Raw genomic sequence first — 26,125 nt, 5'->3', positions numbered from 1 at the left:
CACGACCCCTGACCAAACTATCATGACCCCTGACAAAACTATCATGACCCCTGATCTAACTATCATGACCCCTGATCTAACTATCTTGACCCCTGATCTAACTATCATGACCCCTGATATAACTATCACGACCCCTGATCTAACTATCATGACCCCTGATATAACTATCATGACCCCTGATCTACTATCATGACCCCTGACCTATCACAACCCCTGACCTAACTATCATGAACCCTGATCTAACTATCATGACCCCTGACCTAACTATCATGACTCCTGACCTATCACGACCCCTGTTCTGACTATCATGACCCCTGATCTAACTATCATGACCCCTGATATAACTATCACGACCCCTGATCTAACTATCATGACCCCTGATCTAACTATCATGACCCCTGATCTAACTATCATGACCCCTGATATAACTATCACGACCCCTGATCTAACTATCATGACCCCTGATCTAACTATCACGACCCCTGATCTAACTATCATGACCCCTGATCTAACTATCATGACCCCTGTTCTAACTATCACGACCCCTGATCTAAGTATCATGACCCCTGATATAACTATCACGACCCCTGATCTAACTATCATGACCCCTGATCTAACTATCATGACCCCTGACCTAACTATCATGACCCCTGATCAAACTATCATGACCCCTGATCTAACTATCATGACCCCTGATCTAACTATCATGACCCCTGACCTAAATATCATGACCCCTGATCTAACTATCATGACCCCTGATCTGACTATCATGACCCCTGATCTAACTATCATGACCCCTGACCTAAATATCATGACCCCTGATCTAACTATCATGACCCCTGATATAACTATCACGACCCCTGATCTAACTATCACGACCCCTGATCAAACTATCACGACCCCTGATCTAACTATCATGACCCCTGACCAAACTATCATGACCCCTGACAAAACTATCATGACCCCTGATCTAACTATCATGACCCCTGATCTAACTATCATGACCCCTGATCTAACTATCATGACCCCTGATATAACTATCACGACCCCTGATCTAACTATCATGATCAGGGGTCATGATAGTTAGACAGCCTCTCACTGTGTCCCTGATATAAAGGCCTGTAACTGTCCCTCGGTTCCCCTGGAGACAGCCTCTCACTGTGTCCCTGATATAAAGGCCTGTAACTGTTCCTCGGTTCCCCCGGACTCACCCCTCCTCCTCTCACCATTGGTTCAGTACCTCACCCCTCCCCCCCTCTCCCCCCTCCCTCCTCCCCGTATAGAATGGCAACAGGGTCTATAGAATGGATACAGGGCCTATAGAATGGAGACAGGGCCTATAGAATGGCGACAAGGCCTATAGAATGGAGACAGGGCCTATAGAATGGAGACAGGGCCGATAGAATGGATACAGGGCCTATAGAATGGAGACAGGGCCTATAGAATGGCGACAGGGCCTATAGAATGGAGACAGGGCCTATAGAATGGATACAGGGCCTATAGAATGGAGACAGGGCCTATAGAATGGCGACAGGGCCTATAGAATGGAGACAGGGCCTATAGAATGGATACAGGGCCTATAGAATGGAGACAGGGCCTATAGAATGGCGACAAGGCCTATAGAATGGAGACAGGGCCTATAGAATGGAGACAGGGCCGATAGAATGGATACAGGGCCTATAGAATGGAGACAGGGCCTATAGAATGGCGACAGGGCCTATAGAATGGAGACAGGGCCTATAGAATGGATACAGGGCCTATAAATACAGGGCCCACGGCACAACCCCCCCTTGGGTTGTGCCATGGCGGAGATCTTTGTGGGCTATACTCGGCCTTGCCCCGGGGTGGTTGGAGATATCCCTCCAATGGTGTGGGGGCTGTGCTTTGGCAAAGTGGGTGGGGTTATATCCTACCTGTTTGGCCCTGTCCGGGGGTTTCATCGGATGGGGCCACAGTGTCTCCTGACCCCTCCTGTCTCAGCCTCCAGTATTTATGCTGCAGTAGTTTATGTGTCGGGGGGCTAGGGTCAGTCTGTCACATCTGGGGTATTTCTCTTGTCTTTTCCGGTGTCCTGTGTGAATTTAAATATGCTCTCTCTAATTTTCTCTTTCTCTCTCTCGGAGGACCTGAGCCCTAGGACCGTGCCTCAGGACTACCTGGCTTGATGACTCCTTGCTGTCCCCAGTTCACCTGGCCGTGCTGCTGCTCCAGTTCCAACTGTTCTGCCTGCAGCTATGGAACCCTGACCTGTTCACCGGACGTGCTACCTGTCCCAGACCTGCTGTCCCAGACCTGCTGGAACCCTGACCTGTTCACCGGACGTGCTACCTGTCCCAGACCTGCTGTTTTCAACTCTCTAGAGACAGCAGGAGCGGTAGAGATACTCTCAAAGATCGGCTATGAAAAAGCCAACTGACACTTACTCTTGTGTTACTGACTTGTTGCACCCTCGACAACTACTATGATTATTATTATTTGACCATGCTGGTCATTTATGAACATTTGAACATCTTGGCCATGTGCTGTTATAATCTCCACCCGGCACAGCCAGAAGAGGACTGGCCACCCCTCATAGCCTGGTTCCTCTCAAGGTTTCTTCCTAGGTTTTGGCTTTTCTAGGGAGTTTTTCCTAGCCACCGTGCTTCTACACCTGCATTGCTTGCTGTTTGGGGTTTTAAGCTGGATTTCTGTACAGCACTTTGAGATATCAGCTGATGTAAGAAGGGCGATATAAATAAATTTGATATGATTTGATTTGATATAGAATGGAGACAGGGCCTATAGAATGGATACAGGCTCTATAGAATTAATTCACCCCTTTGAACTTCTGTTCACATGTTGCTGTGTTACAAAGTGGGATTGAAATAGATTGAATTATATTTTTTTGTAATTGATCTACACAAAATACTCCATAATGCCAAAGTGAATAGAAAATTCTACAAATTAAGACACATTAAGACAAATTAAATAACTAAAATGTAGTCGCTGCATAATATTCACCCCCTTTGTTTAGGCAAGACTAAATGAGGTCAGGAGTATAATTTGCCTTAACAAATCACATAATAAGTTATACGGACTCACTCTGTGTGAAATAATAGGTGTTGGCATGATTTTTAAATTACTATTCTTTCCTCTGTCCCCCATACATACAACAGATTCAACTACAAAGACCAGGGAGCTTTCAAAAGCTTCATAAAGAAGGGCAGTGATTAGTAGACGGGTAACAATAACAAAGGCGACATTGAATATCTCTATAAGCATGGTCAAGTTAATAATTATGCTGTGGATGATGTATTAAATCACCCAGACACGTCAAAGATACAGTCGTCCTTTTGAACTGAGCTGCAGGAGAGGAAGGAAACAGCTCTGGGATGTCACCATGAGTCCATTAGTGATTTTAAACTGAGGATGGATTAGCAACATTGTAGTGATTCCACAATAATGACCTAAATGACAGAGTGAAAATAATTATACAAGTATGCAATAAGGCACTAAAGTAATACTGAGAAAAAAACACAGGATAGAAATACACTTTTTAGTCTAAATGCAAAGCCTTATTTTTGGGCCAAATCCAAAACAACACATCACTGAGTAACTGCCTCCATATTTCCAAGCATGGTGGTGGCTGCATCATGTTATGGGTATGCTTGACATCCGCAAAGACGGGAGTTTTTCAGGATGAAAATAAACGGGATGGAGCTAAGTACGGGCAAAATCCTAGAGTAAAACCTGGTTCAGTCTGCTTTACACCAGACATTGGGAAAGGAATTCACCTTTGCAGCAGGACAATAACCCTACAACACAAAACCAAAAATACACTGGAGTTGCTTATCAAGAAGACAGTGAATATTGACTCAGTGTGGTGAATATTTTATCTAATCAAGTTATATTACTGTTTGATTTTTCATTCATTTTTTAAAAAATATCCACATTTTTATTCCTCTTCGACATGACAGAGTATTTTGGGTAGATCGTTGACAAAAAAAAGACAATTAAATACGTTTTAATTCCACTTTGTAACATAATTTTTTTTTAAGAAATCCAAGGGAGGTCTACACTTTTTACACTCTTAGAAAAAAAGGTTCCAAAAGGGTTATTTGTGGAAGGATAGAGTTCTACCAAGAACTGTTTTGATCAGAAGAACCCTTTTTGGAAGACAACGGTTCTTTGTAAGGCAAAATGTTCTACCTAGAACCTTTAACATCATAAGAACTGTTTTTGGAAGGGTTCTTGGATGATTATTTGGAAGGCAAGAAGGGTTCTACATAGAACCATATATAATATTTCCCAGCATGCTCTATTGCAGGGACATTTTTAGAATTGTTAGTTTTACTGTAATATCTGTGTTTTTGCATGTACATTGATTGGTTGATTAATTTGATGCTACACAAAAAGGAATAACATACAGTTTAATAAACGTATTTGTTAGTAATTGGATTGTTTGCACCCATTACTGAGATGTTTGTTCTAGTTTAGATGATTGACTATTCAATCTTCCCTACCCTGGCAGTTATTCTGGATGCAGGTTGCAGGTGATTACCATTTCACTTGTTGGATATCCTAACTCTGGCTAGAATCCAATAGGAATTACACATCAATTTGCAAGCCTTGCTAGCTAGCTTACTAAATGTACACAGAACAAAAATATATATGCAACAATTTCAAAGATTTTACTGAGTTAGTTCATATAAGGAAATCAGTCAGTTGAAATAAATAAATTAGGCTCTAATCTATGGATTTCACATGACTGGGAATACAGATATGCATCTTTTAGTCACAGATACCAATTTAGTTTTTTTTAAGTAGGGGTGTGGTTCATAAAACTAGTCAGTATCTGGTGTGACCACCATTTGCCTCATGCAGCGGGACACAACTCCTTCGCATAGAGTTGATCTGGCTGTTGATTGTGGACTGTTGAATGTTGTCCCACTCCTCTTCAATAGCTGTGTGAAGTTGTTGGATATTGGCGGGAACTGGAACACGCTGTCGTACACGTCGATCCAGAGCATCCCAAACATGCTCAATGGGTGACATGTCCGGTGAGTATGCAGGCCATGTAAGAACTGGGAGATATTCAGCTTCCAGAAATTGTGTACAGATCCTTGCGAGGTGGGGCCTTGCATTATCATGAAGTGATGGCGGTGGATGAATGGCACTAAAATAGGCCTCAGCATCTCGTCACGGTATCTCTGTGCATTCAAATTGCCATCGATAAAATGCAGTTGTGTTCGTTGTCCATAGCTTATGCCTGCCCCATACCATAACCCCACCACCACCACCATGGGGCACTCTGTCCACAACGTTGACATCAGCAAACCGCTCGCCCACGTGACGCCATACACGCTGTCGGCCATCTGCCCGGTGCAGTTGAAACCAGGATTCATCTGTGAACAGCACACTTCTCCAGCGTGCCAGTGGCCATCGAAGGTGAGCATTTGCCCACTGAAGTCGGTTATGATGCCGTACTGCAGTCAGGTCATGACCCTGGTGAGGACGCTGAGCATGCAGATGAGCTTCCCTGATAGTTTTTGCAGAAATTCTTCAGTTGTGGAAACCCACAATTTCATCAGCTGTCCGGGTGGCTGGTCTCAGACAATCCTGCAGGTGAAGAAGCCGGATGTGAAGGTCCTGGGCTGGCATGGTTACACGTGGTCTGCAGATGTGAGGCCGGTTGGACATACTGCCAAATTTTCTAAAATTATGTTGGATGCAGCTTATGGTAGAGAAATTAACATTAAATGATCTGGCAACAGCTCTGGTCTGATATGGCCTGTAAACCAGGAGTTTCCTAACACCACTGTGTTAGGGTGTAACTAGGCCCTTAAATAAAGGCCTTATGATATATTTAATTTACTGTCATAAATAATCACATTTTAAAGGCTAATAAGGCTGGTGGAACCATTCATAGGCGGTTCTAGGAAGAAACCTCCAAAGATAAAATGGTTCTTTGAAGAACCCTACATAGAGGGTTTTAGATAGAACCCTACACAGAGGGTTTTTAGATAACCCAATACAGAAGGTTTTTTAGATAGAACCCCACATAGAGGGTTTTTAGATAGAACCCCACACAGAAGGTTTTTAGATAGAACCCCACATAGAGGGTTTTTAGATAGAACCCCACACAGAAGGTTTTTAGATAGAACCCCACATAGAGGGTTTTTAGATAGAACCCCACACAGAAGGTTTTTAGATAGAACCCCACATAGAGGGTTTTTAGATAAAACCCCACACAGAGGGTTTTTAGATAGAACCCTACACACCGGGTTTTTAGATAGAACCAAAAAGGATTGCCCTATGGGGACAAACCGAAGAACTCTGTATTGTTCAACTTAGCACCTTTTTTTCTCAGAGTGTAGATGGCCATAATCACCATGACTTCGTCAACTGGGACAATATGGATCAATTGATTAATACATTGATTCACTGATGTACCTTCTACAATCGGGCATGTTCAGTCAGGCACACACCTCAGCAAACCATTCATCGTCATTTACAACATCTGAATCCCCTTGTCGAATATAACTTCAGTGCCGTCATTATTGAATATACACTATACAGACAAAGGTATGTGGACACGCCTTGAAATTAGTGGATTCGGCTATTTTAGCCACACCCGTTGCTGACAGGTGTATAAAATCGAGCACACAGCCGCGCAATCTCCATAGACCAACATTGGCAGGTGACTGGCCTTACTGAAGAGCTCAGTGACTTTCAACGTAGACACCGTCATAGGATGCCATCTTTCCAACAAGTCAGTCCGTCAAATTTCTGCCCTGCTAGAGCTGCCCCGGTCAGCTGTAAGCGCTGTTATTGTGAAGTGGAAACATCTAGAAGCAACAACGAAGTAGTAGGCCACACAAGCTAAGAGAGCAGTACCGCCGAGTGCTGAAACGCGTCGCGCATAAAAATCACCTGTCCTCAGTTGCAACACTCACCACTAAACTGCCTCTGGAAGCAACATCAGCACAATAACTGTTTGTTGGGAGCTTCATGAAATGGGGTTCCATAGCCAAGTAGCCGCACACTAGCCTTACATCACCATGTGCAATGCCAAGTTCCGGCTGGAGTGGTGTAAAGCTCACCGCCATTGGACTCTGGAGCAGTGGAAACGCGTTCTCTGGAGCAAAGAATCACGCTTCACCATCTGGCAGTCCAATAGACGATTCTGGGTTTGGTGGATGCCAGGAGAACTCTACCTGCCCGAATGCATAGTGCCAACTGTAAAGTTTGGTGGAGGAGGAATAATGGTCTGGGGCTGTTTTTCATAGTTTGGGCTAGGCCCCTTAGTTCCAGTGAAGGGAAATCTTAACGCTACAGCATACAATGACATTCTAGATGATTCTATGCTCCCAACTTTGTGGCAACAGTTTGGGGAAGGCCTTTTTCTGTTTCAGCATGACAAAGCCCCAGTGCACAAAGCGAGGTCATTACAGAAATGGTTTGTCGAGATCGGTGTGGAAGAACTTCACTCGCCTGCACAGAGCCCTGACCTCAACCCCTTTGAACACTGCGACCCAGGCCTAATCGCACAACATCAGTGCCCGACCTCACTAGTGCTCTTGTGGCTGAATGAAAGCAAGACCCCACAGCACTGTTCAAACATCTAGTGGAAAGCCTTCCCAGAAGAGTGGAGGCTATTATAGCAGCAAAGGAAGAACCAACTCCATATTAATGCCCATGATTTTGAAATGAGATGTTCGACGAGCAGGTGTCCACATACACACCATGACCAAAAGTATCTGTGAGCACATCTTTTTCATTGGCCAATATGCATCTTTTCCCTGTACATTATGTACATATCATAATGCCCTGCATATAATGTAGACTGCCACTGCTAACCTCCTCCTTCCATACATTCATAGTGCACAATACACAGTGACCTACAGAATGTGACCTACAGAATGATACACAGTGACCTACAGTAGTCGACAAAATGAACCCAAAGTAGCTTGCAGAATGAACCCATAGTAGTCCACAGAATTAACCCATTGTAGTCCGCAGAATTAACCCATAATAACCTGCAGAATTAACCCATATTAGCCTATAGAATGAACCCACAGTAGGCTACAAAATGAACCCACAGTAGTCTACAGAATGAATCCACAGTAGGCTACAGAATGAACCCACAGTAGCCTACAGAATGAGTCCACAGTAACCTACAGAATGAACCCATAGCAGTCGACAGAATGAGCCCAAAGTAGCCTGCAGAATGAACCCATAGTAGCCCGCAGAATGAACCCATAGCAGCTTGCAAAATGAACCCATAGTAGCCTACTGAACGAACCAACAGTAGCCTACAGAATGAACCCATGCTGTAGCCTGCTGAATGAACGCACAGTAGCCTGCAGAATGAACCTGTAGTAGCCTGCTGAATGAACCCATAGTAGCCTTCAGAATGAATCCATAGTAATCTACAGAATAAACCCATAGTAGTCTACAGAATGAACCCGTAGTAGCCTGTAGAATGAACCCAGAGTAGCCTACAGAATGAACCCAGAGTAGTCTGCAGAATGAACCCACAGTGGCCTACAGAATGAACCCATAGTAGTCTGCAGTACCCTGCAGAATGAATCCATAGAAGCCTGCAGAATGAACCCATAGTAGCCTACAGATTGAACCCACGGTAGGCTACAGAATGAACCAATAGCAGACTGCAGAATGAACCCATAGCAGTCTACAGAATGAACCCACAGTAGCCTACAGAATGAACCCATAGTAGCCTGCAGAATGAACCTGTAGTAGCCTGCAGAATGAACCCGTATTAGCCTGCAGAATCAATCCATAGTAGCCTACAGAATGAATCCAGAGTAGCCTGCAGAATGAATCCATAGTAGCCTGCAGAATGAACCCATAGTAGCCTGCAGAATGAGTCCATTGTAGCCCACAGAATGAACCCACAGTAGCCTACAGAATGAACCAATAGTAGCCAACAGAATGAACATTTTACATTTACATTTTAGTCATTTAGCAGACGCTCTTATCCAGAGCGACTTACAGTAGAGTGCATACATTTTTCATACTGGTCCCCCATGGGAATCGAACCCACAACCCTGGCATGGCAAGTGCCATGCTCTACCAAGCGAGCCACACCCATAGTAGCCTACAGAATGAACCCATAGCAGACTGCAGAATGAACCCATAGCAGCCTACAGAATGAACCCATAGCAGCCTACAGAATGAACCCATTGTAGCCTGTAGAATGAACCCATAGTAACCTACAGAATGAACCCATAGTAGCCTGCAGAATGAACCCATAGTAGCCTACAGAATGAACCCATAGTAGCCTACAGAAAGAACCCATATTAGCTTGCAGAATGAACCCATAGTAGCCTGCCTAATGAACCCATAGTAGCCTGCAGTTGCCTGCAGAATGAACCCTTATTAGCCTACAGAATGAGCCCATAGTAGCCTATAGAATGAACCCACAGTAGTCAGCAGTAGCCTGCAGAATGAACCCATAGTAGCCTACAGAATGAACCCACAGTAGTCAGCAGTAGCCTGCAGAATGAACCCATAGTAGCCTACAGAATGAACCAATAGCACAGAGAAAATGTCATGTTGGCATTGATGGATCAATTATGCTTCACTACTACACGCTTCAAAGAGAAGCCACAACATCCTATTAAAGAAGATGACAAAAACGACCCACCCATTTTCCAACCAATCAAGGAAAAGTACATTATCTCTAGACCTATAGCGTCGCTTTACGAGGCATTCTATATGTCAGCGGTCTCAACGCTCATTGGTTGCTGCAGCCATCAAGCAATCTCTGCTGTACACGACTCGCTCTCTTGGCAGGCGCTCGTTGATACGCATGCATTACATTGAAGCCATGGATATCACAGTATCACGTTCTAAAGGTCGGGTCTTACCGATAAACATGGCGCCTTCCTTGGTCTTCTCCGCCGCCAACGCGGCTCCCTCCTTAGTCTTCTCGGCGGCGATAGCCATGCCGTCTTTAGCTTTGGACAACCCTTTCATGAACACATCCATCTCGACCCTGGTCCTGGAGCTCTGGCGAGATGCAAAGAACCATCAATCACTTTCCATGATAGTCTATCTTCAGCCTATAGTCGTATACCGTAGTAATGTGGTAGGCCTAGTAGTAGTCACATGCTAACGGCTACCCATATCGACTTAAAATGTAAAAAAAGAAAAAACACTGTCCATGGTCCTGAAACAGAGCATTTTAATTAATTCGGTATGGTCCGAATAATTAATTAATAATACCGAATAATTCATAATTCGGTATGGTCCGAATTATTCGGTAAGGGACCATGCGTTATTATAGACAATTATGTGGTACAATTATGTGGTATTAATTACATGGTAATTAATGATTGTTTAACGGATTGATTGCTCTGCATAGAGACGAACCATGAATTATCATTACTATGTATGTATTATAGGCCCTGTCGTAGTTATATAGCCTACATGGTGATGGATAGCAATTCCCTACTAAAAGAAAAACTGTCCGTGGTACTGAAAGAGCTTGTTTCAATTGTATATTCTGAATGATTTTTATTCGCTATGGCTTGGTTATGGACTGTTGTTGATTCATTGACAGATGTCAAAATGTTAATAGTTTAATAACACTGAACTAAAATATAAACACAACATGCAATAATTTCCCAAAATTTTACTGAGTTTACAGTTCATATAAGGAAATCAGTCAATTGAAATAAATTCATTAGGCCTTAATCTATGGATTTTACATGACCTGGGCAGGGTTGCAGACATGGGTGGGCATGCGAGGAGATAGGCATACCCACTGTTGAGCCAGGCCCAGCTAATCAAAATGTGTTTTTCCCCACAAAAGGGATTTATTACAGACAGAAATTCTCCTCAGTTTCATCTGTTGTCCAGGTGACTGGTCTCAGAGGAACCCACAGGTGAAGAAGCCGGATGTGGAGATCCCGGGCTGGCGTGGTTTCATGTGGTCTGCGGTTGTGAGGTCGGTTGGACTCACTGCCAAATTCTCTAGAAAGACGTTGAAGGCGACTTAAAGTAGAGAAATGAACGTTAAATTCTCTGGCAACAGCTCTGGTGGACATTCCTGCAGTCAGCATGCCAATTGCACGCTCCTTCAAAACTCGAGACATCTGTGGCATTGTGTTGTGTGACAAAACTGCACATTTTAAATCGGCCTTTTACTGTCCCCAGCACAAGGTGCACTTGTGTAATGATCATGCTGTTTAATCATCTTCTTGATATGCCACTCCTATCAGGTGGATGGATTATCTTGACAAAAGAGAAATACTCACTAACAGGGATGTAAACAAATTTGTGCACAGAATGTGACAGAACGTTTTCTGGGATCTTTCACTTCAGCTCATCAAACGTGGGACCAACACTTTGCATGTTTGCGTTTATATTTTTGTTTAGTATAGCTTTCACTGTTTCCCCTTTTCTCTTTAGTTTTTTTTCTTTCTAATACCATAGCTGCTGTCACTTTGTGTCTAGGATGTAATTTAAAGCGATGACGGAAGAATGGGGATGGATAGAAGCAACGCCCTCCCTCCCGTTTCACCATAGCCAAACCCTCCGCCATAGACCAGCAATTATAGCAAATGTATTATTCACTCAACCGTCGAACACGTTTATTTTCTCCTTCTCTCCTTCTCCCTACCATTTCTCCAATGGCATGAAATATTCAGAGAGACAACATTTTTCAATGAAATGGTTAAATGTGCACGCGCTCATTAATTATTACTCTGGTAATAATACTCTCAATGGCGACGCGATCCGAGGACAAGCCAGGAAGTTGCCTTTGAAATAGCGCCTATCTTCTATCCTATTTAAACAAGCGCATTACCTGTAATATAGCCTGGCCCTACTACTACTATATGTCGGGGAAGGGGAGGGAGAAAAAAAAAACTTGATGCTCGATATTTTCTCATCACGGTCACCAAGGAGAATATATATTTTGCTAATAAATATGTATATGTCTATAGGGTAGAATTCGACATAAAACAAATATTTCGATTTAAAAAAAAAAATCAAACACGATGTAATCAATCATTTCGATGCGTTAATATTATAGTAATTATTATACCTTATAGAGAACGGTCATTCAGGAAATTATGTGTCGAGTACAATTTTCACATCAAATGCAACAATTGTTCTTTCTGCCTTTCATTAAACGGATTGAATTCAACGTGTTGGTTATCGTTAATTTACATATTTTACACTTCTCAGTTACATAATACACACACATATTTGTAGCCTTAAATTATTTTCCTCTCTTTCCCTATAACAACGTCCTGTTAAAATGTCGATATGTTTTCCATACAACCTCTAACCCGTTGTTTCTTTCTATCTACGCCAGACACAAATATCACAGAAAACATAATGAAAAAAAATCCTCTTACCTTTTTACAAATATGACTTGTTTCCTGAAGGTTCCAGTGCCCAGCTGATTGAAATACCGCCTGAACGGGAGCTGCTATCACAGACTGATCGTTAGGTAGGAGGGTTTTCCTCGGGATACTCTGTCTGTCGACCAATAGGGAGTGGCCGAACACGTAGCACCCCCCCCAATTTTGGTCTCTTGTTGACTACCACCATTGTGGAGGACTTATGAAGCCTGTATCTCTGCCCCCTTCCCAGTCCATTGCCATAGGCAATAAGCTGTACCAAATGAAGGAGTAAAAACAATGCAATACACATGAAATCATCATCATCACCACCATCATCACTATCACCATCATCATCACCACCACCACCACCACCATCATCACCATCACCACCATCATCACCACCATCATCACCACCATAACCACCACCACCATCATCACCACCACCATCACCACCACCATCATCACCACCATCATCACCACCACCATCATCACCACCACCATAATCATCACCACCACCATCACCACCATCACCATCACCACCATCATCATCACCACCATCATCACCATCACCACCATCATCACTACCATCATCACCACCACCATCATCACCACCATCATCATCACTACCATCATCATCACCACCATCATCACCACCATCACCATCACCACCATCATCACCACCACCATCACCACCACCATCATCACCATCACCACCATCATCACCACCATCATCACCACCATAACCACCACCACCATCATCACCACCAACATCATCACCACCATCATCACCACCACCATCACCACCACCATCATCACCACCACCATCACCACCATCACCATCACCACCACCATCATCACCACCATCATCACCATCACCACCATCATCACCACCATCATCACCACCACCATCATCACCACCATCATCATCACTACCATCATCATCACCACCATCATCACCACCATCACCATCATCACCACCACCACCATCATCATCATCACCACCGTCATCACCACCACCATCACCATCATCATCATTATCATCACCACCATCACCACCATCACCACCATCATCACCATCATCATCACCATCACCACCATCACCACCACCACCATCACCACCATCACCACCATCATCACCATCATCACCACCATCATCACCACCATCCCCACCATCATCACCATCACCACCATCATCACCATAATCACCACCACCACCATCATCACCATCATCACCACCATCATCCCCACCACCATCATCACCACCATCATCACCACCATCACCATCATCACCACCACCACCATCATCACCACCACCACCACCATCACCACCACCACCACCACCATCATCACCACCATCACCATCATCACCACCACCACCACCACCATCATCACCACCATCACCATCATCACCACCACCACCATCACCACCACCACCATCATCACCACCACAATCACCACCACCACCACCATCACCACCACCATCACCACCATCATCACCACCACCATCATCACCACCACCACCATCATTATCACCATCATCACCATCATCACCATCATCATCATCACCACCACCATCACCACCATCATCACCATCATCGTGACCATCAATCACATAGTCTTTACCCCTTTAAAATAGAATAAACATGAAATCATTTGTTACTATTTTCATTGTCAGAGCATGTGTCCGACAGACAGTAATAGTAGTATCAGCAGCAGCAGCAGCAGTAGTAGTATGAGCAGTCCTGCTAATTACAAGATTAGTATCAACGACTTGAAAATGTGCTCTGACAGAATATGGGGGAATAACGGATTATAATATTCTGTAGTTATGGGGAGATTCTGAGATTCGCATTTCTAGATCCACGCAAGAGGAGGCAAATACAGTGCGTTAGGAATAGACTGAGGCGAATACAGTGCGTTAGGAATAGACTGAGGCGAATACAGTGCGTTAGGAATAGACTGAGGCGAATACAGTGCGTTAGGAATAGACTGAGGCGAATACAGTGCGTTAGGAATAGACTGAGGCGAATACAGTGCGTTAGGAATAGACTGAGGCGAATACAGTGCGTTAGGAATAGACTGAGGCGAATACAGTGCGTTAGGAATAGACCAAGGCGAATACAGTGCGTTAGGAATAGACCGAGGCGAATACAGTGCGTTAGGAATAGACAGAGGCGAATACAGTGCGTTAGGAATAGACTGAGGCGAATACAGTGCGTTAGGAATAGACCGAGGCGAATACAGTGCGTTGGGAATAGACAGAGGCGAATACAGTGCGTTAGGAATAGACCGAGGCGAATACAGTGCGTTAGGAATAGACAGAGGCGAATACAGTGCGTTAGGAATAGACTGAGGCGAATACAGTGCGTTAGGAATAGACTGAGGCGAATACAGTGCGTTAGGAATAGACCGAGGCGAATACAGTGCGTTAGGAATAGACCGAGGCGAATACAGTGCGTTAGGAATAGACAGAGGCGAATACAGTGCGTTAGGAATAGACTGAGGCGAATACAGTGCGTTAGGAATAGACTGAGGCGAATACAGTGCGTTAGGAATAGACCGAGGCGAATACAGTGCGTTAGGAATAGACCGAGGCGAATACAGTGCGTTAGGAATAGACTGTTAATTTTCCTGAATGAAATTATAGCAAATGGCGCTCGATGTGCAGTATGTGCGCTTGTTAAATTTGTTCAGCACGTACAACCAAGTGAGAATGGCGGGGGGGGGGGGGGGGGGGGGGGGTATGGTGTCGTGATGACATCAGGCCATCCAGCTGAAGGTTATGTGTCTCATTGATTACTGTGACATTAGGAGAAATAGAAAAGCTTTCGCGCAGTGCCCCAGGTGGGACTTTAAAACTATTGGACCAGTGAAGTATTGTCACGTGGCCATCCCTCGGACACACTGTAGATCACACAGAATGGACGAGATAACATAAATCAGCTGTTTCTATCTGCATGTTTAACTACTTCAGCCAGAACTGCGTTGTCCAAGCTTCTGCAAAATATTAACTAATTACTCTAGGCTCGCAGGTTGCTTCCGTGCGTCCGTGGTTCTGAAAGTTAGTACGTGATCCCGGGCAGCGCTGTTCAAGGTGCTGAAATGTGAAGTAGAACGTAGGCCCTATGGTCTCAGGTGGTGCTGTCAATGGACCTGAACCTTATATAATAGAATCACAGGTGGGTCTAAATGGACAATGAGGACAGGCGCTGTCCATGGTGCTGATTTTTGTATTTTCTTTTAATGCAGCCACTGCTGCTGGAAAGTAAGTGCATAGACATGTACATGTACATGTCATTGCCAAAATAAAGGAAACACCAACATAAAGTGTCTTAATAGGGCGTTGGGCCACTAAGAGCCTGAACAGCTTCAAAGCACCTTGGCATAGATTCTATAAGTGTCTGGAACTCTACTGAAGAGATGAGACACCATTCTTCTATTGGAGGGATGAGACACCGTTCTTCTATTGGAGGGATGAGACACCGTTCTTCTATTGGAGGGATGAGACACCGTTCTTCTATTGGAGGGATGAGACACCGTTCTTCTATTGGAGGGATGAGACACCGTTCTTCTATTGGAGGGATGAGACACCGTTCTTCTATTGAAGAGATGAGACACCGTTCTTCTATTGGAGGGATGAGACACCGTTCTTCTATTGGAGGGATGAGACACCGTTCTTCTATTGGAGGGATGAGACACCGTTCTTCTATTGGAGGGATGAGACACCGTTCTTCTATTGGAGGGATGAGACACCGTTCTTCTATTGGAGGGATGAGACACCGTTCTTCTATTGGAGGGATGAGACACCGTTCTTCTATTGGAGGGATGAGACACCATTCTTCTATTGGAGGGATGAGACACCATTCTTCTATTGGAGGGATGAGACACCGTTCTTCTATTGGAGGGATGAGACACCGTTCTTCTATTGGAGGGATGAGACACCATTCTTCTATTCTAGCCAAGGCAGAGGGCTCACTCACAATTTTGCCTAAGAACACAGCCATGAATAAAGAATGGTACCAACACATCCTCCGAGAGCAACTTCTCCCAACCATCCAAGAACAGTTTGGTGACGAACAATGCCTTTTCCAGCATGATGGAGCACCTTGCCATAAGGCAAAAGTGATAACTAAGTGGAACAAAACATCGATATTTTGGGTCCATGGCCAGGAAACTCTCCAGACCGTAATCGCATTGAGAACTTGAGGTCAATCCTCAAGAGGCGGGTGGACAAACAAAAACCCACAAATTCTGACAAACTCCAAGCATTGATTATGCAAGAATGGGCTGCCATCAGTCAGGATGTGGCCCAGAAGTTAATTGACAGCATGCCAGGGCAGAATGCAGAGGTCTTGAAAAAGAAGAGTCAACACCCCAAATATTGACTCTTTGCATCAACTTCATGTAATTGTCAATAAAGCCTTTGACACTTATGAAATGCTTGTAATTATACTTCAGTATTCCATAGTAACATCTGACAAAAATATTTAAAGACACTGAAGAAGCAAACATTGTGGAAATTAATATTTGTGTCATTCTCAAAACTTTTGGCCACGACTGTACTTTGTATCCCACATTTACTCAAGTGTTTCCTTTATTTTGTCAGTTACCTGTATACGGATTACTATTGGGCAGGAAGACGTAATGTGAACTGCTGCTGAACAGGTTAAAGCTATGGGAGTCAGTGTGTAACTGAAGCCAATTAAGTTACACTCGTTACAAGTGTTTTATGTGCAGTGGTTCGTGAATGTAGCGGATGGGTACATTTCTTCCTTAGTCACAGCTGCCCTCTGGTGGTACAACTTCAACATTACACATAATGTTGCTATTCTACCACCCCCCCAAAAGCAAACAAACTATGACATGAAGGAAGACATGTTTCTCATGAAGGACATATACAATATGTGTACTACACAGAAAGATGACATTGTAATATTTACTCCAGATTGTTACAGAGAGAGAGAATCACACACATTTTCTAGGTCTGACCTTAGACTTGGTCGGCGATGTTGTGACAGAACACTGAGCCAATCACGGCGCAACGCTTCGTATTTTCTGCCAGCTTGCCCCCCCCCCCCCCCCACCACAGAAAGCACTGTGCTGGGCTGAAACACCTGAGTTTGGGAGCTGCTTTACTCAAGAAAACAGAAAAAGAGACCATGTTTGTATGCGACTTTATTAACTCAATAATGTATATTTTTCCCACATTGTTTGCAAACTGATATGTGATACGTATTAATGCCAAAATTACATGAAAAACAGGCAAACCCTGATTTTTTGTTTTTTTTTGCAAAGAAAAATTGGGGCTCAAAACAGGTGATTGTCCCTCCTGCCATGAATGACGGGTCGCCATTGTTTCTATGCTATGGTGCAATGGACTTCTCTCTCCAGCAAGAAGCTAAAGCACTGGTACACTTTGTGTACAAAACATTGACAGGACAACTAACTCCCTTTGTGTCTCTGTTCCTTACTGACCAGATCAGTCACTCAACACAGTCTTCGTTCACAGGTCGCTGCTGTCCTTGTCTGTTCCTAAGGCTAGAACTGTAATGGGGAAGCAATATTTTTCCCATAATGCCCCTTCATCCTGGAACATGCTTCAAAAGATGTTTAAAGTCAGGGGAGTTAGTGTCCTTGCATGCTTTTAAGACTCTGATCGACAACACTGTTTGTGATAGCTGCTACGTCCCTGTTTTGCCTTCTTGCCAGGTCGCACTCGCAAAATAGATTTTTAACCTTAATGGGTCTTACCTGGTTAAATAAAGGTTAAAAATATAGAATAAATGCCCCCTCACAAAACAAATCAATGAACACAGACAAAAGAGACAACAGACTAGGATACCAGCTGACTAGCTGACTAGCAGACTAGCTGACTAGCAGACTAGCTGACTAGCTGACTAGCAGACTAGCAGAATAGCAGACTAGCTGACCAGCAGAATAGCAGACTAGCTGACTAGCAGACTAGCTGACTAGCAGACTAGCTGACTAGCAGACCAGCTGACCAGCAGACCAGCAGACCAGCTGACCAGCAGACCAGCTGACCAGCAGACTATCTGACCAGCTGACCAGCAGACCAGCTGACCAGCTGACCAGCAGACCAGCTGACCAGCAGACCAGCAGACCAGCTGACCAGCAGACCAGCAGACAAGCTGACCAGCTGACCAGCAGACCAGCTGACCAGCTGACCAGCAGACCAGCTGACCAGCTGACCAGCAGACCAGCAGACCAGCTGACCAGCTGACTAGCAGACTAGCTGACCAGCAGACCAGCTGACCAACTGACCAGCTGACTAGCAGACTAGCTGACTAGCAGACTAGCAGACTAGCTGACTAGCAGACTAGCAGACTAGCTGACTAGCAGACTAGCTGACTAGCTGACCAGCTGACCAGCAGACTAGCTGACTAGCTGACTAGCAGACTAGCTGACTAGCAGACTAGCTGACTAGCAGACTAGCAGACTAGCTGACTAGCTGACTAGCAGACTAGCTGGAGTTCCTATCAGCCTCAAAACCATTTGTTTTAAAGTCGTACAGAGCTGGTCTTCTTTTTTGAACTATCTGTATTAAGAGCTGTCCTTTTATTGTGAGGAACTGTAGTTTTATCTGTTGTTTTTTCTGTTTTGTCCTCTGTTATGTGAGTGACATAAACATCATTAATTAAATGCCATCAGAATGGAAGACACTCCAATGACTTCAATGTGTATGAGGATCAATCATTGATCCAATGTTGATTAATAGATAGAGTCACGGTAGAGGTCAACAACACCTCTGAGTTGGGTTCAGAGGTTCTGATGCAGACAGATATGGTGCAGCAGCTTCCTGTCCCCTCTCTACTGAAGACATACCTGCAGCTTCCTGTCCCCTCTCAACTGAAGACATACCTGCAGCTTCCTGTCCCCTCTCTACTGAAGACATGCCTGCAGCTTCCTGTCCCCTCTCTACTGAAGACATACCTGCAGCTTCCTGTTCCCTCTCCACTGAAGACATACCTGAAGCTTCCTGTTCCCTCTCAACTAAAGGCATACAATAACAGTTAAAAGTCTGGACACACCCACTCATTCAAGGGTTTTTCTTTATTTTTACTATTTTCTACATTGTAGAATAATAGTGAAGACATCAAAACTATGAAATAAGACATATGGAATCATGTAGTAACCAAAAAAAGTGTCAAACAAATCAAAATATATTTGAGATTCAAACTAGCCAGCCTTTGCCTTGATGACAGCTTTGCACACTCTGGGCATTCTCTCAACCAGCTTCACCTGGAATGCTTTTCCAACAGTCTTAAAGGAGTTTCCACATATGCTGAGCAATTGTTGGCTGCTTTTCCTTCACTCTGCAGTCCAACTCATTCCAAACCATTTCAATTGGGTTGAGGATGGGTTATTGTGGAGGCCAGGTCATCTGATGCAGCACTCCATCACTCTCCTTGGTCAAATAGCTATTACACAGCCTGGAGGTGTGTTGGGTCATTGTCCTGTTGAAAAAACAAATTATAGTCTAACTAAGCGCAAACCAGATGGGATGGCGTATCGCTGCAGAATGCTGTGGTAGCCATGCTGGTTAAGTGTGCCTTGAATTCTAAATAAATCACAGACTGTGTCACCAGCAAAGCAACCCCACACCATCACACCTCCTCCTCCATGCTTGAACATGGGAACGGCACACTCGGAGATCATTCGTTCACCTATTCTGCATCTTACAAAGACACGTTTGCTGGGGACAATAAAAGGCCACTCTAAAATGTGAAGTTTTGTCACACAACATAATGCGACAGATCTCTCAAGTTTTGCGGGAGCGTACAATTTGGATGCTGACTGCAGGAATGTCCACCAGAGTTCTTGCCAGAGAATTGAATGTTCATTTCTCTACCATAAGCCGCCTCCAACGTTGTTTTAGAGAATTTGGCATTACGTCCTACCGGCCTCACAACCGCAAATCACGTGAAACCACACCAGCCCAGGACGTTCACATCCTGCTTCTTCACCTGCAGTATTGTCTGAGACCAGCCACCAGTACAGCTGATGAAACTGAGGAGTATTTCTGTCTGTAATAAAGCCCTTTTGTGGGGAAAAACTCATCCTGATTGGCTGGGCCTGGCTCCCCAGTGGGTAGGCCTATGCCCTCCCAGGCTCACCCTTTGCCTGATCATGTGAAATCCATAGATTAGGGCCTAATGAATTTATTTCAATTGACTGATTTCCTTATGTGAACTGTAACTCAGTTAAATCATTGAAAATATTGTAAGTTGCATATATATTTTTGTTCAGTATATATTGAAGACTATTTTTCAATGTCAATTTTGTAACTAAAATATCAACTTCTGGGAAAAATATCAGACACAAGATGTTGTTTTTCTGCTCCTAGTATTGTATTACTTCATCATAATGCACTGTGTACCAATCACATGATATACTACTGCTGCCTAAGTTGGGCAGTAACGGATAACTCACATAACAGAGGACCAAACAGAAAAAAAATGTCTGATAAAACTGCACTTCCTTACAGTAAAAGGACAGCGCTTAACAAAGATTGTATAAAAAAGAAGAAGACCAGCTCTATTAGACATTAAAACAAATGGTTTTGAGCTGATAGGAACTCCTGCTAGTCTGTTAGTCTGCTGTTCTAACACTACAGAGGAAGAGAGGGAAAGGGGGATAACCAAGTCAGTTGTACAACTGAATACCTTCAACTGAAAATGTGTCTTTGGCATTTAACCCAACCCCTCTGAATCAGAGAGGTGCGGGGGCGACTGCCTTAATCAACATCTATGTCTTCGACGCCTGGAAAACAGTGGGTTAACTGCCTTGCTCAGGGACAGAACAACAGATTTTTTACCTTGTCAGCTCGGGGATTCGATCCAGCAACCATTCGGTTATTGGCCCAACACTCTAACCACTAGAGAGGCCTGGTGTTATAGAATCACTACTAGCTACATCATTCCGTGCCCGTAGGACCCGCTCGCTCCCTCGAATATTACACTCTTATACACACTGCAAGCTTCTCACATAGCCCGTCACTACACCTGTGCGTTAGACCACATTTTTCATCATATCTCAGGTTTTCATCAAACTTCATCATATCACGCACAATGGCAGGAGGAAGGATAGAGCCAACCCGTGGCATCACCAAGCATGAACTAAACTGGTAGGTAGGGAGGAGCATCCCGCTTCCAGAGCCCCACAGTGGAGGTGTCATAATACCCATAACACACAGCGGTCAAACAGGGAAATGGATCCAATGCAATAAATACATGTTAATCTGCTGACTGGTTTATGATCTAGAGGGGACAGTGTTAATCTGATGACTGGTTTATGATCTAGAGGAGACAGTGTTCATCTGATGACTGGTTTATGATCTAGAGGGGGTCTGGGCGGGGGCTACGACCTGCACCGGAGCCGCCACCAACACTAATCACCCCCCCTACCCTCCCCAGTTAGTTTCAGGTTTTGCGGCCGGAGTACGCACCTTTGGTGGGGGGGTACTGTCACACCCTGACCATAGAGAGCCCTTGGTTCTCTATGGTATAGTAGGTCAGGGCATGACTAGGGGGTGTTCTAGGTTTATTATTTCTATGTGGGTGTGCTTTTGGTATGGTTCCCAATTACAGGCAGCTGGTAATCGTTGCCTCTAATTGGGGATCATATTTAGGCAGCCATTTCCCCATTGTATTTTGTGGGATATTGTTTTGAGTTAGTGCATGTAGCACCTCTGATGTCACGGTTCGTTGTTTGTTTACTTGTTTTGTTTAGAAGTTCGCACTAATAAATGATGTGGAACTTTAATCACGCTGCGCCTTGGTCCGTCTCTCCACACGATCGTGACAATTGCAGTATTACTTAAGTTCCTTATTGCAGTATTACTTAAGATCCTTATTGCAGTATTACTTAAGATCCTTATTGCAGTATTACTTAAGTATTACTTAAGTGCCTTATAGCAAACATAATGCATGTATTGGAAACAAAAAAAATTGTATTTAAAGAAAAATCTCCAAAGGTATTTGATCTTATTTCGAAGGATTAGTCATGGTGCAGTTCCCATGACAACGCATTATTAAGAAATGCTATCTTACCTCTGAAGTTGCCACAGATTTTATTGAGTGTATGATTAATACAGTACTCCACCACCTATACCCCCTTCCTCTTGTGATGATTTAGATTATAACCTCTCCCTCTGTTCTGAAACACCAAACCCACCTAGAGATCTTTACAGCCTGCCTCTCCCTCAGTTCTGAAACACCAAACCCACCTAGGTCTACAGCCATATCCTGGGATCTTTTCAGCCTGCCTCTCCCTCTCTTCTGAAACATCAAATCCACCTAGAGATCTTTACAGCCTGCCTCTCCCTCTGTTCCGAAACACCAAACCCACCTAGAGATCTTTACAGCCTGCCTCTCCCTCTGTCCTGAAACACCAAACCCACCTAGAGATCTTTACAGCCTGCCTCTCCCTCTGTGCTGAAACACCAAACCCACCTAGGTCTACAGTCATATCCTGGGGTCTTTACAGCCTACCTCTCCCTCTTTTCTGAAACACCAAACCCACCTAGGTCTACAGCCATATCCTGAGATCTTTACAGCCTGCCCCTCCCTCTGTTCTGAAACACCAAACCCACCTAGGTCTACAGCCATGTTCTGGGATCTTTACAGCCTGCTTCTCCCTCTGTTCTGAAACACTAAACCCACCTAGGTCTACAGCCATATCCTGGGATCTTTTCAGCCTGCCTCTCCCTCTCTTCTGAAACATCAAATCCACCTAGAGATCTTTACAGCCTGCCTCTCCCTCTGTTCCGAAACACCAAACCCACCTAGAGATCTTTACAGCCTGCCTCTCCCTCTGTGCTGAAACACCAAACCCACTTAGGTCTACAGTCATATCCTGGGGTCTTTACAGCCTACCTCTCCCTCTTTTCTGAAACACCAAACCCACCTAGGTCTACAGCCATATCCTGCGATCTTTACAGCCTGCCTCTCCCTCTGTTCTGAAACACCAAACCCACCTAGGTCTACAGCCATGTTCTGGGATCTTTACAGCCTGCCTCTCCCTCTGTTCTGAAAAAACCAAACCCACCTAGGTCTACAGCCATATTCTGGGATCTTTACAGCCTGCCTCTCCCTCTGTACTGAAACACCAAACCCACCTAGGTCTACAGCCATATTCTGGGATCTTTACAGCCTGCTTCTCCCTCTGTACTGAAACACCAAACCCACCTAGGTCTACAGCCATATTCTGGGATCTTTACAGCCTGCCTCTCCCTCTGTTCTGAAACACCAAACCAACTTAGGTCTACAGCCATATTCTGGGATCTTTACAGCCTGTGATGCTTTTACTTCAAATCCATTGAGCGGAGCCAATCAGTCGCATTATAAAACCTTGACACAGACTGAGGCTGTCTTGATACGGTCTGAGGCTGCTCTCTGCAAGATGATTTACAGTAGTTTGGCCCATAAGTAATTTCCCTGAGACACATGCACATGCAGCGCATCTGCCTGATACCTCCCTATAGGCTGTAATGGGGCTGTATGGAGATGAGGGGACAGAGAGACAGAAGAGGGGGTGAGGGAGAGAGAGAGAGAGAGAGAGAGGGAGAAAGAGAGACAGCCAGACATGCTGCAGGATGGGGAGGAGAGAGCAGGGTGTTACAGGTACAGCAGAACCAGACCAGACATGCTGCAGGATGGGGAGGAGAGAGCAGGGTGTTACAGGTACAGCAGAACCAGACCAGACATGCTGCAGGATGGGGAGGAGAGAGCAGGGTGTTACAGGTACAGCAGAACCAGACATGCTGCAGGATGGGGAGGAGAGAGCAGGGTGTTACAGGTACAGCAGAACCAGACCAGACATGCTGCAGGATGGGGAGGAGAGAGGAGGGTGTTACAGGTACAGCAGAACCAGACATGCTGCAGGATGGGGAGGAGAGAGCAGGGTGTTACAGGTACAGCAGAACCAGACCAGACATGCTGCAGGATGGGGAAGAAAGAGCAGGGTGTTACAGGTACAGCAGAACCAGACCAGACATGCTGCAGGATGGGGAAGAAAGAGCAGGGTGTTACAGGTACAGCAGAACCAGACCAGACATGCTGCAGGATGGGGAGGAAAGAGCAGGGTGTTACAGGTACAGCAGAACCAGACATGCTGCAGGATGGGGAGGAGAGAGCAGGGTGTTACAGGTACAGCAGAACCAGACATGCTGCAGGATGGGGAGGAGAGAGCAGGGTGTTACAGGTACAGCAGAACCAGACCAGACATGCTGCAGGATGGGGAGGAGAGAGGAGGGTGTTACAGGTACAGCAGAACCAGGCCAGACATGCTGCAGGATCGGGAGGAGAGAGCAGGGTGTTACAGGTACAGCAGAACCAGACCAGACATGCTGCAGGATGGGGAGGAGAGAGCAGGGTGTTACAGGTACAGCAGAACCAGACCAGACATGCTGCAGGATGGGGAGGAGAGAGGAGGGTGTTACAGGTACAGCAGAACCAGACCAGACATGCTGCAGGATGGGGAGGAGAGAGGAGGGTGTTACAGGTACAGCAGAACCAGGTCAGACATGCTGCAGGATCGGGAGGAGAGAGCAGGGTGTTACAGGTACAGCAGAACCAGACCAGACATGCTGCAGGATGAGGAGGAGAGAGCAGGGTGTTACAGGTACAGCAGAACCAGACCAGACATGCTGCAGGATGGGGAAGAGAGAGGGGGGTGTTACAGGTACAGCAGAACCAGACATGCTGCAGGATGGGGAGGAGAGAGCAGGGTGTTACAGGTACAGCAGAACCAGACCAGACATGCTGCAGGATGGGGAGGAGAGAGCAGGGTGTTACAGGTACAGCAGAACCAGACCAGACATGCTGCAGGATGGGGAGGAGAGAGGAGGATGTTACAGGTACAGCAGAACCAGACATGCTGCAGGATGGGGAGGAGAGAGCAGGGTGTTACAGGTACAGCAGAACCAGACATGCTGCAGGATGGGGAGGAGAGAGCAGGGTGTTACAGGTACAGCAGAACCAGACCAGACATGCTGCAGGATGGGGAGGAGAGAGCAGGGTGTTACAGGTACAGCAGAACCAGACCAGACATGCTGCAGGATGGGGAGGAGAGAGGAGGGTGTTACAGGTACAGCAGAACCAGACATGCTGCAGGATGGGGAGGAGAGAGCAGGATGTTACAGGTACAGCAGAACCAGACCAGACATGCTGCAGGATGGGGAGGAGAGAGCAGGGTGTTACAGGTACAGCAGAACCAGACATGCTGCAGGATGGGGAGGAGAGAGCAGGGTGTTACAGGTACAGCAGAACCAGACCAGACATGCTGCAGGATGGGGAGGAGAGAGCAGGGTGTTACAGGTACAGCAGAACCAGACCAGACATGCTGCAGGATGGGGAGGAGAGAGCAGGGTGTTACAGGTACAGCAGACCCAGACCAGACATGCTGCAGGATGGGGAGGAGAGAGCAGGGTGTTACAGGTACAGCAGAAACAGACATGCTGCAGGATGGGGAGGAGAGAGCAGGGTGTTACAGGTACAGCAGAACCAGACCAGACATGCTGCAGGATGGGGAGGAGAGAGCAGGGTGTTACAGGTACAGCAGAACCAGACCAGACATGCTGCAGGATGGGGAGGAGAGAGGAGGGTGTTACAGGTACAGCAGAACCAGACCAGACATGCTGCAGGATGGGGAAGAAAGAGCAGGGTGTTACAGGTACAGCAGAACCAGACCAGACATGCTGCAGGATGGGGAGGAGAGAGCAGGATGTTACAGGTACAGCAGAACTA

The 26,125-nt window shown here is 45.4% G+C and overlaps 1 protein-coding gene across 3 annotated transcripts in view; it reads right to left on the bottom strand.

Annotated features, from left to right (window-relative positions):
- LOC115205765 (beta-synuclein) overlaps positions 1-12,456 on the bottom strand; it is a 51,582-nt gene extending 39,126 nt beyond the window's left edge. For all 3 annotated transcript variants that reach the window (XM_029772069.1, XM_029772070.1, XM_029772071.1), the window contains exons 1-2: positions 12,372-12,456; positions 9,873-10,014 (exon numbers count right to left, since the gene is read on the bottom strand). In XM_029772069.1, the coding sequence (XP_029627929.1) occupies positions 9,873-9,993 (121 nt within the window). In that variant the 5' untranslated portion in view covers positions 9,994-10,014; positions 12,372-12,456. The remainder of the gene's footprint in view (positions 1-9,872; positions 10,015-12,371) is intronic.
- Positions 12,457-26,125: the final 13,669 nt, after the last annotated feature.

This window comes from Salmo trutta, chromosome 13 (genome assembly GCF_901001165.1).
Source record: "Salmo trutta chromosome 13, fSalTru1.1, whole genome shotgun sequence".
Lineage (NCBI taxonomy): Eukaryota > Metazoa > Chordata > Actinopteri > Salmoniformes > Salmonidae > Salmo > Salmo trutta.
This window is presented reverse-complemented; position numbering and strand designations above follow the sequence as displayed.